Source organism: Dysidea avara, chromosome 10, assembly GCF_963678975.1.
Source record: "Dysidea avara chromosome 10, odDysAvar1.4, whole genome shotgun sequence".
Taxonomy (NCBI): domain Eukaryota; kingdom Metazoa; phylum Porifera; class Demospongiae; order Dictyoceratida; family Dysideidae; genus Dysidea; species Dysidea avara.
In genome coordinates this window covers 4,880,564-4,893,603 of record NC_089281.1, presented here as the reverse complement: position 1 = coordinate 4,893,603, position 13,040 = coordinate 4,880,564, and the positions used below count along the sequence as shown (strand labels likewise).

At 38.5% G+C, this 13,040-nt stretch overlaps 1 protein-coding gene across 2 annotated transcripts in view; it reads right to left on the bottom strand.

The window, feature by feature from the left end:
• Positions 1 to 13,040, bottom strand: part of LOC136268750 (uncharacterized) — a 51,289-nt gene that overhangs the window by 28,375 nt on the left and 9,874 nt on the right. For both annotated transcript variants that reach the window (XM_066064214.1, XM_066064213.1), the window contains exons 3-4: positions 6,635 to 6,940; positions 4,508 to 4,900 (exon numbers count right to left, since the gene is read on the bottom strand). In XM_066064214.1, coding sequence (XP_065920286.1) covers positions 4,508 to 4,900; positions 6,635 to 6,940 — 699 coding nt within the window. The remainder of the gene's footprint in view (positions 1 to 4,507; positions 4,901 to 6,634; positions 6,941 to 13,040) is intronic.

Sequence of the window (13,040 nt, the reverse complement as noted above, 5' to 3'; positions counted from 1 at the left end):
CAAAATGTAAGTGGGATTATTATCATAAAAAGAGAATTCTTGTCAGTATGGTAGTACTGTTTAAGTAGGGATTGGCCCTAAAATGATGCGCCACCTGTCTTTAAAAATCACCCAGAGACATTTTACGTAATGAAAATTACTTTTACGGAATAATATTAGTCCATCTAACATCAAATACAACATTAAAAACAAGAAAATACCTGTGGCCATGTGCTGCTTCGTTTGACCTCCAGCCTTGTGACTGTGGTTAGGCAGGAAGGCAGGCAGGCAGGCGGGCGGGCGGGCAGGCAGGCAGGCAGACAGGCAGGCAGCAGACAGACAGACCAAATTTCGAGTTTTGGAAAATTTTTGCATCTGGCCACCTACCATTTTATACCACAATAATAAACTCATCAGTGGCATGTGCTTTTTGGGATTCTAGCTAGTGTGTGCCCTCCCTTTTATCTTCAATCAGGTTTGTCGTCTTCTTCATGAAATGAAACTCCATATCAAGGCATTAATTTTCCCACTTCCCTTGAGCAACATATTTAGTCACCACAAAATTATTTAAGGCACTTACACTACTTTAAAGGTAGTGGACACCCAGTAGATACCTGTAATTACCTGAATGGCTCAGATCACAGATTGATTACCATCTATTCTGGATTACATGAGGAATGTGAGGTGAACATATCAACGTGTTTGGCCTAGTTTTCCTTATTTCAGCAAGCTTTTGTAAGATCAATAAAAAGGAAGGAAGTGGCATCATCAGAACTGCTATATAAGTACTACCATGTGCCTACACCAATCGGCCATTCTAAAGCATATTTGGCTGATTGGAGAAATGCTAACAATGAAGGAGACTCTGCTCACTATCAGTATGGGAGTCTCTGCTCCCTAAACAACACAGTTGAACGTATCAACGGGTAAGGGTTGGGTGGGACGTTGCTATGTTCACCTCACATTCCTCATGTAATCCAGAATAGCTGGCAATCACTCTGTGAGCTGAACCATTCAGGTAATTACATTTCAGAGTGCTCAGATCACATATCAACGTGATGTTTGTAGAGAATCTGTTGGGATGGACAACACTGCTTGTCCCATCTGGTTGCTCAGTATTAGCTGGTTTGTAATAAAATCTCTCGAAACAGATTCAGATCTCCAATCAACAGTATCAGTTTATTTGATTAGTGGTAATTCCAGCTGATGCCTGAAGCACTTCTCACTAAATGAGATTCAAACTGGGTTAAATTGGATGCTATCTGGCAACAATCTCACAGCTTTCAAACTCAAGATGGGAAAGATGTTGGACCTTGTTAGGGCCAGTAACATCTTCAATGATAATGAACTGTTAACGCCCAATGTAGGAGGCGACTTTTAGTCACTTCCCATGTAGTAGAATATCTGTGAGGTGTTGTCTAATGTGCTTGCCATCAACTTCCTCATGAGATGGTTTAATATCTGGTAGACACACACTGGTACTCTGACCTGTCTGACCATGTTCTGCTTGTAATTTTGTTCAGAGAACCTGGTAGATGCTGAGCATGAAGGAGGGTATTCTCCATGTACCACAATCACAGGTCCCTTGTTAACTGAGACAACTTTGGTGATGCTGCCCCCCCCTCCTGTGTCTGTATGCAACTGCTGTTGAGTTTTCGAAATGCAGGAGGATTGAAATGCCTGATTTCTCCTTTGCAAATGACTGCCAGCAGTTGTGAAGGAACTGCTCAGATGGAGACCATGCATGGACTTCTGTTAGGGAGTTTACAAACTTCCTACATGGATGGACTTTTCGAGCATTGGGACCAACCATGAAGAATGCATCCTTCAGGTCCACCTTTGCCATCCAGTCATTGCTCCTTAGTAGATCTAGAGATCTGACGTGTGGAGGCCGTCCATCTTCAAATGCTCTGATTTCACATGCTTGTTTAGATGCTCTAGGTCTCTGACCCTCATCTTTTTTGGGGACTAACATGTTTGTGTAAAATCCCTCTGAGTAGGGAGATGGCCTGCTTCTACAAGTAAGACTCTGTCTCCTCCTCCAATAATGCAATGTCCCATGAGGAGTGGGGAGCACTGGTTAGGGACAGACATGATGGGGATATGATAGCCTTCCATCACTGTCTGACTGGACTGGTAAATGGTCTCTGCCATTGGAAACATATATGCCTCTCTGAATTAATTGAGTCCAAAGGTGAGTCTTCTAGAACTATAGGAGGTGCATTATGAGAATGCCTATAAGACAGAATGCTGAGTGGGCTCTGCTACCAGCTTTTGCTGAGTGGACTCTAACACTTGTTGATTGGAGAGTGGTATTTCTCTGATACCTTTTCTTTGTGTGCACTCTGCTGGAAGGTCACTGGTAGGGAGTTTATCACTCTGGCTTCCTTAGTGGTGGACCCTAAACACCTGCTCTGGGTGTAGTTTACAGCCCTTTGAACATTCATACTTTACCACATTCATTCTTTTAATTACTTGTTCAAACAGCATACAAATAATTGTTGAGTTTATTTCCCAGTCTTTTTGGGGTTTCTCTGACCCCTGCCTCTGCTGTTGCTACCTCCTTGGTACTGTGAAGGGTAACTCTTTCAAAAAAGGCTGTTGTTGTCCATAACCATAGGAGGTGGATTGATGATTGAGGTTTCTAAGTGCCTCCATATGGTCCTTCATCTTCTGGGGCCAAACAGAAAGGGGGCAGCGTCATTGAAGGTTGACTCCTTTTCCAATAGCGTAGACAGCTCTTTACTGAGGCACTGAGAAGCTTTACGGCATCTCTGAGCTGATGCATTGCCGACAAGCTCGAGGGTTTGTTGGGCAGACTCTGCTGCCTCCTTAGGGTTAAGTGTACCTGATCTGGCTGATTCCAGCATGTTGACCAAGGGAATTGCTGCATCCAGGACACATCCTTGAAGACCAGCTAGCTCTCTGTCAGCTGTCTTTGCTGCTGGTGTCATCCTTGACTGGATGGTGGGGTCCAACCTGGGAACCTTGGTGAACAGGGTGTCTGCTTCCGCTTGATAGTTTTCCTCTTCTTGGGAAGTAGCCTTTTTGAGAAGACATTCTCGACTATCTTAGCTGTAATAGCTGAGATCTTGTGGGTATCACCTTCTTTGGGGTCAGAGTCACTGGGCTGCCAGTAGACAAGCTCATCATAATCAGGTTCGTCATCCCATTCATCCCAGTCTCGAGAAACTTTGCTAACTGGAGAGGACGTCTCGTGATGCTGGTGCTCTTGCTGGGGTTCTACCCCATCAGCTTGATCCTGATCGTTGGGGGAACTCTGCTCTGCCCCAGAGAATGATTGGTTGCAGTTGGGAGGCTCTGCTCCACTGCATTGGATGATGTAGAGAGGAGACTCTGCTCCACAGAATGGGACGAGGTGGTGAGGAAGCTCTGCTCCTGAATGGTTGGCTTGGGCAAGCCTTGTTCCATAGTGGTAACTCTTGAAGAAATCTTGACCAGCTTGTTGCAGAGTAGGGAGTGGTTTGATTTCATTTCTCTGCGTATTGACTTGAAAAGGGAGGCTAGCTGCGATGACTCACGGGAGTGGCTCCATTTGTGATGGTGGTGATGCTTCTTACAGTGTTGGCGATGAGAAGAAGAATTGCCTGATGACGTGACTTACGGATCCTACCACTCACTTGATGAAGCAAGAAAAATGGCCGATTGGTGTAGGCACGTGGCAGTACTTATATGGCAGTTGTGATGATGTCACTTCCTTCCTTTTTATTGATCCTACAAAAGCTTGCTGAAATAAGGAAAACTAGGCCAAACACGTTAATATGTGATCCAAGCATTCCGAAATGTAATTTCATGATAGGTTTGAGACCATGCCCATTAATGATCTTGGTTGACTAAAAATTATCAATCAAGTGCAAAGACTCCACTCCTTAAAAGTCTATTTACTCAAACACAATGACCTTACCTTTTCATTGGTCTGGCTGTATTTATAATGATAAAAATAAAAATAGTGACCACACCTCTTGGTAGGTGAGAAGCTGACTTGAGATACTCTAATACAGCTAACAGAACAGTCACACATGAATAGCTTTATGCTTAACTAAACAAAAACTAGTATATATTTAAAATTACAAATTCAAAATTGAAGTAGGGATCCAAGTGATAAAAGGTTGTGAAACAAGAGGTGAATTATGGTATTACAGAATAGCTCAGTGGAAAATCCCTACTTTGGCAATGAACAAAATATTTGCTATAACATGCCAATGTAGGGATTCTCACAGAGCTATTCTGTATTCACTACTTTTTATCACTTGGATCCCTAATTTAACTTTAAATTAATAATTTTTAAATGTACTAGATAGAATTTGATAAATAATATTTTGGTGAATGCTTGTGTCATACTGCATTCTCTCTACTTAGCTCACTAAAAATTGAACAAGCGAATTGAAGTCAGTTTGCCAAATCTGCCAAAATTTTCTCCCACCAAAATTTTGTGTTGTATAGTATCACCCAGTCATAATAATTATTATGTAGTACACATCTATGCATAACAATTGTCATGACTCACCTAAGTGTGCACTGGCATTGGTATTCTTGGTATTAGATAGAAGTGATACCACTGGAACTGCAATGCAAGATACTTTAGTGCCATTCTGGAGAATTGAGACATTGTTAATTGTAAGACTGCTAGTAACTTTACAACATGTTTTGTTCTTTGATATACAGTCTCCATAAACTCTAACAGAGTAATTAATATGATTGCTGTTTCTATCAACATGAATTGGTTGTTGATTTGGAATTTCAACCTTCCAATAACTACTAACATTATGCTCAAAATCAGTATAATCTGCCTCATAGGAGCAATCATAAGTAACTGATTCACCTTCAATAGTTTCAACATCAGCACATTTTTTCATAAATTGAAGCTGAGAATTAATAACTGAAGGACACACTTTAGGGCCTGTAGTATATACAACAGATCATATTTCAAATGAATTTCCAACAATACCAAATATCATACAGTATGGTATATTAAGAATCATGAAGAACTGGGCTTTTCCAGCCAAAAAATCACCCTAAAACCAGCCTTCATGACAGCTTGGTGGCATTGGTTGGGAACAGGCAAGCCCAAAAATGTCTTCAGACCAATCCCGAACCCTTCCAAAAGTTTAGATGGAATTTTTTTAAAAACAGAGCTTTATGCTGACTGGCTTAAGTCCCTAAACTAACCAAGACTGAAGTTGAGGGATTTAATGTCCACTAGTATATCTGCAGATATAGGTAACCTTCACCACTTTTTAGCTAGCCATCCCCTTGTTTTATTATTTTTTCTTTGATCCCTTAAAATTCTTAATTTTTCCTTCTACTTGTATTATTATATATGTGACCCAGTCTGAGAAAATCAGTCTTATCGCCCATGTAAGCAGATTCGATTTTTCACCCAGGACACAAAGCTACATGAATAAACTATCTAATTCCACAATCAAAATCAGCTAGACTTGAGTGGTCTGGTTTTGCTGGCTGCTTTTCCCAAGCCCAGTGGCAATCCGTACATGTGGTGTGGGGCCTTAATGGAGCTCTGGTCAGCCTGGGGATGACTGTATGTGGCTGTACAGCTCTGTGGTGTTGAATAAGCACCTCTGTTGTGAATTACCTTTCATTTTAGCCAGTTTTGAGACCTAAATGGCCCAAAACTTGGCCTACTTCATCCCTTGGCCTTCCCTTTCAATTTTTGAACACCATCTTTGAACACCATCTTGCCCACCTTCCAGGGCCTCCGCCTCCCACCTAATTTGCAGCTCACCTGATACAGTCAACCTTGGTTTAAAAACTATCTAAAATGGCGGGAAACTTAGCTGTTGGCTACTTGCACAGTGGATGCTCTGGAAGGTAAGGAATTGGGGTAAAACATGTGAAAATTTGGTACACATAGCTTCAACCATTGGCAAGCTACAACACACTAAATACTTAAAACCGGCATTTCTCGATACTTTTAAATAGATGATAAGCCCAGTTTTCTCAGACTGGGTCACATATTGGCATGCATAATTATAAACAATTGTCTGTATATCCACCAGTAGGAAGAAAAATTAGGAAATTTTGTAACCTAATTATTCAATACTGTGAAGTGATCTAAACCAAAACAGCCAAGCCGTGAAAAGAAGGGTGTAGCCCTCAAAACAACTAGGGAAAAAAGTTGTGAAATCATAGGTGGTGGCTGCAATAATGTAATGCCAACGATCCTTAAAAATGATTGGCATTAACATTATTGCAGTCATTTCTTGGCTGTCACCTTTGATTTCACAACCTTTTCACCATGGCTATAGTTGTTTGGGGGCTGCACTCTTTTTTCACACTTTGGCTGTTTGGTATGGATATCACTTCTTTTTGTAATAAGCCCACATATTGCCAGCTTTGGTCATCTTTTTTACTTTACTACAGGTGTACATTGTATGTCAAAAAAAAGTTTATTTGTATGTGACCAGTTGGCATCTATTTTAATTATTTTGTAATTTTGTTGCTTACAATTTTACATTCTAATAGGGTGGATTGGTACATAACTAAACACCATATAGGGTAATTTGTAACATAACCTAGTTCTCTACAGAGTGACTTGTAGCAGCTGAGCTCTATAAAGGGTGACTTTTGTGCCCATGTATAGCTATGTATCAATACACAAACCCATAATGCTCACCTTTCACATCAATAAACACAAATGAGCTTGTTTTCCCACAAATATTAGACACGCTGAGTGAATAATTTCCATAGTCTTGGACAAATGATACATTTGAAATATCAAGAGAACTGTAGCTTTTATTCCCAACAGTAAAACTCTTTGTAACTGCTTCTGAAGGCAATAATGATGCATCAGATTTTGACCAAGTAGGTCCATTTACTAGAGGCAGACTGCTCACCAATTCTGCGATTAGGCTAACAGACTTTCCATTGTCTACTGGCATTATATCTTCATAATTGGTTCTACGTATCATTGGAGGTGAACCTATATTATTATTGTTTAAACTCAAATTGCAGTAGTATACACTATACACATAAACAAATACCTATACATAGATTGCAAATGCTGTAAGTGTAAGGTAGCACTTAAATAAAATCTATACCAAAACATCCAAGCTGTGAAAAAGATGCACCCTCTAAAAAAGTCAGGGTGAGAACTTCATGAAATCAAAGGCGGTAGCCAAGAAATGGCTACAATGATGCTAATTCCAATCAGCTGTCATTACTAAAATTAACTGCCATTAATTAACACCATTGCAGCTATTTCTTGGATGCCACTTATGTGATTTCACAACTTTTCACCTGGTTTTTTGGGGGACTGCACCCTTTTTCACAGCTTAGCTGGTTAGGTATAAATACCACTTCTTTTTTTGTATTTTCATGCTTGAAAGTTAGTCTATAGCTACCTTTGGGGCTTGTTTTTATGATACATACCTGTCTTATCTACTTTTCTTCCACAAAATCAATAGAAAGAATATTAATATGTCTCTAATAATGTGAGGATTATATTTTTGCTATATTTGAACAACTGCAATTATATAAATCAACTGTGATAACAGATTCTATAGACTGAATGCTTTATCAGGGTGACTGCACTATTAATCATACAATTTCTATATATGCATGTCAACTTTTAAAACCTGATTTCTTCTTGATTATTAGTCTATCTATGTGCTAATGCTCAGCTCATTCTCTGTGGTTTGCCTGGTAGGCTTGACAACAAAGCAATTTTTGTTTGCAAAACTCAATTGCTATACCGTAGAATCAGGTTGTTAAGCGCATGCACTTATAATTTTTTGGGGAAACTTTCAGTAAAAATAATATGCCTAATTAATTATGGTGTGTTTAACACTGAATCACTACATTGCAATAGTGTAGTTTGTGATCACCACGCCAGTGTATAAGGATACTTGACTCCATTTCTGAATGAAATCTTTCATGATGAACCAGAATATCACACTCTCTAGAAGACTGGTTTGCTGTATAAATAGTGAAGGGAGACATCAAGGGAGATGTAAGCACTTGAGGAACATTAGTTTTCCAGTATTTCCAGCTTTTCTTCCCGTGCATAGCTTCGTCACATGTGAGTGTCGCATTGGGCCATGTACGCTTATCATCCATGGTTACTCACAAGAAAGCACTTAACAAATAATATACGATTTATAGACACATGTGCTTGACAACCCAACTCTATGGTATGTTACATATGTTTGGGATTTACATTGTATGCACTCTGTTTCCTTCAAGCAACCAAAAGGCACTTTTGTGATGGATATTCCATTTACAGACCAATTTTCAACTTATTTATTCATTTATTATTTGTACTGGGCAGATGGCATGCCGATGCACTCAGGGAGAGAATAATACCCCAAGGAAAATTACACACATACACACGATTACAGTACAACCATATTAAGTTATATGTTTAATAATTGGTTAGTAAATATGTCAATGTTTTCTAACTCAATCACTGAGGTTGGCAAGCTATTCCACTTGACAATTGTTCTTGGAAAGAAGGAGTGCTGATAGAAACTAGTTCAAGTACCTGGATGGACAAAGTGGTTTGAGTGGTGGTGTCTAGTTGAATGTTGTGTGGTTAAGAAGTATGATGGTATTGATAGGCCAGATAAGTTGTGGATTCTCTTATAAAAAGTTTGCAGTCTGCTAATCTTACGTCTTGATTCAAGGGTGGGTCAGTTTAAAGTTTCTAACATGCTTGATACATTACTACATCTGTTATAATAAGACATGACCCACCGGGCAGCTCTACGTTGGACTTTTTCTATGGTTTGGATGTCAATTTGTTGATATGGATCCCAAACTGATGCTGTGTACTCCATGATGGGATGAACTATGGTGAAGTAGACAGAAGCCTTAACAAAAGAAGAATAGTTACTCAAGTTATGTCTTAGAAAGTTAAATACTTGAGATGCTTTGGTTGCTATTTTTGTAATGTGGTTTGACCAGGATAAAGTTTTATTTAGTAGGAAACCCAAATAGGAATGTTCTTCCCTAACATCTAGAATGTTGTTATCTAAATGGTAATTATGTTGAGCTGGGTTAGGTGACCTGGAGCACCTGATAAGTACAAACTTATTTACATTGAACTTCATTTGCCAAACTGTGGCCCATTGGGATAGCAAGTGAAGGTTGTGTTGAAGGATGACAGAATCATTCTTGGATTTTATAAAATGCAGTCATCAGTGAATAGGCGGATGGAAGATGGCACTTCATTAGCAATATCATTAATATAATCATTAAAGGACCTAGAACAGTACCTTGAGGCACACCTGATAAGACATACACTGATGGAGAAGAAGTACCATCAACAACAACAGATTGTGTATGTTGAGTGAGCCATGATTTAATCCAAGTCATAACAAGATTTTCAATTTTATGATGTTGAAGTTTAATGAGAAGACGTAGACAGTATCAAAAGCCTTGCTAAAGGTTCAATAATATTACATCAGTCTGAAATCCGTCATCCATAGCATGGGATATGTCCTCTACCAGTGAGATTAGCTGTGATTCACAAGAAAACCCTGATCTAAATTCATGCTGGTTATCAATTAAGATGTCATTACTTTGGAGATGGTAAGGGAAATGGTAATGATCTATCTAACTATCGCCCTATCCCTTTAACAGCACCATGTTGTAAAATAATGGAACATATAATATTTCACTCCATAATGAACTTCTTGAACACGGGACAGATATTTGCAGCAAGCCAATCAGAAGGAAGGATTCCTGAGTTCAGTGACTGCTCAAAGATAATTTACAAAATGGGAGCAATTTCAACAGCACAGTTCTTAAAGGAAGCAATTTTTTCAGGACATTGTGCTTTGTTAGGATCAATATTGCTTAATAAGGTTTGTATTCCTCTAGTAGTAAATGAGATTCCCCCCCAAAACACTTTTGCTTTAAAATAAGGTGCATCCAAAAAACTACAAATATCTGTAACCCCATGTAAAAACAGCTCAGCTGTAGAAAAAGACTACATGAAATTAACTGGTAACTGAAAGAGCTGATATCTGGAGCAGCCAAGAATCAAGGTCACCACAACTGACTATGATTCCAAAGATTTACCAAGTCCATGCAAGAATACCTTGGCTGTAAAACAGGCAAATAAAAGTAACCGGCAACCAAAACAGCTGATCAGCCAAGAATAAAAGTTAAGTTGATACAACTAACTACAATTATTAACATTGAATCTTAATCATTCAATTGTGTTCTATACATTCACCCTTGTTACATCCTAAATTAATTCTTTGTAACTCTAATTGACTGGTAATTTGGCCGCCTTTTTCAATAGTCAATGTAAAGAAAAAAAGGCGGCCAAATTACCAGCCAATTAGAGTTACAAAGAATTAATTTAGGATGTAGCAAGGGTGAATGTATAGAACACAGTTGAATGATTAGGATTCAATGTTGCAAGTTAATAACTGTAGTTAGTTGTATCAATTTAACTTTTGTTTTATTCTTGACCACTTCAGATATCGGTTGTTTTGGCTGCCAAGTTACTTTTATTTGCCTGTTTTACAGCCAAAGTATTCTTTTACACAGACTTGGTAAATCTTTGGTAATCATAGTCAATTGCAGTAATATTGATTCTTGGCTGCTCCAGATATCAGCTCTTTCAGTTACCAGTTAATTTCATGGAGTGTTTTTTTACATGGGTTACAGATACTGTACTTGTAGTTTCTTTGACGCACCTTTTTTTACAGCAAAGGTGTTTTTTTTTGGGGGGGGGGGGGGGGGGTCACTAATTTTTGTCAGTTATATAATTTACAGACCCAATGTTCAAGCCATGGGGGTGTATGATAAATTCTGCCTTGTAGAGGTGTTGTGACCAAACACAAATCTGCTGATAAGTGGTGAGCATATAACATACATTCCTATAGTAGCTGTTAATTTTTATTAGGACAAAGGCCAGTGGAAATTACTGCAATTTACTGGTAAGGCCAAGTAATGGCTACAGTCAGGGTTACTAAAGATGTGTGTAAAGCACTTATTTGCAAAGCATGCTTTTCAAGGTGATCTTGGGGAATGCCACCATCTTAAAATAGCAACTCTGAGATTGCATCTGAGATCTGGGAGTGTTTTCAGACAGAGATGTAAATATTCAGCTATATTTTTGATGACTGTTCTATTAGAGTACATCAATCATTCTGTACTTATCAATGAATAAAACCTGCTATGGCCACTGCCATAGTAGTTGTAGTGTCCTGAGAGCAACTTATCAACTTGGTTTGCCACTCATAGAGCAAGATACTTTACTGAGGGTTATAAAAGAGATTACAAACACCATACTATTATTTTTATTTCACTACATACAAACACATGCTTACAATCACAAGACACGTACAAAATGTGCAAACACTAACATGCATGTTCACACACATACACCACATATTGGTTATACTTGATGTAAACAAGTTAATATCACATCTCTTGAAATGCTCTTGTACTGTAGGTGAGCTGGTAGTGCCCTTACTAGGTGTTAAAAAGTTCTTGCAGAAAAGAAATTAAAGTTCTTGCAGAAAAGAAAATTGTGTTTGTTAGTGCTCACTTATTACACATGTCACTCCATAGTTAAGCCATGGGGATCTACCAGCCTGGCATATTAATTTTTTGTAATTCTCTTTTTAATTCAGTGCCTGCTAGATTGTGTCATCAGATATCCAAGCAAGTGTCTTTGGTGTTGCGACCGATGTTCCAGGTTAATTAGTTACACGTGTGTTTAATTTAAGGTTAAGTTCAGTGCCTGCTTGTTCTTTTACAGGTCTCACTTAATCTTGTGTCATCATGCAGACATTCAAGAAATCATCACTGGTGTTAAACTATTTTTAGTAATGTCTTGATGTTGATGTTGATTAAAGTTGTGTTACATGTTGTAATAGCATATATTGTTGTATGTTTACCATAAGGCGAGAAATTTTGTAGGTAGTAACCCTTATAGGTTGTTGCCTTTTGTATTCACCTTATCTTTGTGATTAACCAATTAAAAATTAAATAGAGAAATTGAAGATTATGCTTAAAACACCTTACCTAGTGACTTTGTTCTTCACACCTTGTTTATAAGGCATCTGGTGCTTTTCACACCTTGTTTATAAGACACCTGGCAATTATAAATCCCGTTATAAATGCTCGCATGGGGCATGGCACTAAATGGAATCAAAAAGATTTCTACTTAAAATGCCATCCCTAGGGAACTTACGGTTCTACACACTTTCATAACTTGTCTATCAGACATTAGAGTTTGTGTCCACGTCGTGTCTTTAAAAGTTATTGTATGGATTAGAGGTTTAATTGAAGAAAATACGCATAGGTACACACCATAATTAGATAATGTCAGTCCTAGATGGACTGTACAAACACGGCTATGTTGACTGGTATAACGTGATAGTAGGTGTAACATAAGGTAGAGAAATAAAGTGAAATATGTGTAAATATGCCTATTTGTTATTTTAGTGAGGTTGCAAGACTATGATGATGATGACAACTCCTAAAGATTTTTTAAATCATGTAACACAATACAAATCTATTGAGAGATGTTGCATAATCCAGGACTAATAATGCAAAACCGACCCTATACGTAAATAACTCACAGTAGTGGCCGCGCATCTTTTACATGGGCGTGCACTTGTACTTTCTTAGCTGTGCAACTCATTACCGTGAGTCTTGATGGTAGGCATGGAGGCAATATGATTATTATCATTCAAGTTGGGAATATTTAATGCACTGTCTCTGGTGAACACAGATTGAAATTGATCGCTTAAAGCAGCTGTTTTCCCTCTGATTCAGATAAACTTTGGCAAAAGTAGTAAACATCATCAGTAATAGGTTTTAAAAAAAAATTTGGTAAGATCTCATCTCAGCAAAAATAAATGTGACCCAATCTGGGACAACTGGTCTTATTGCCCATGTCAGCAGATTGGATTTTTCACTCAGAACACAAAGCTCCATGAATAGACTATCTAATTTCACAATCAAAATCAGCTAGACTTGAGTGGTCTGGTTTTGCTGGCTGCTTTTCCCAAGCCCAGTGGCAATCTGTATGTGAGGTGTGGGGCCTTAAAGGAGCT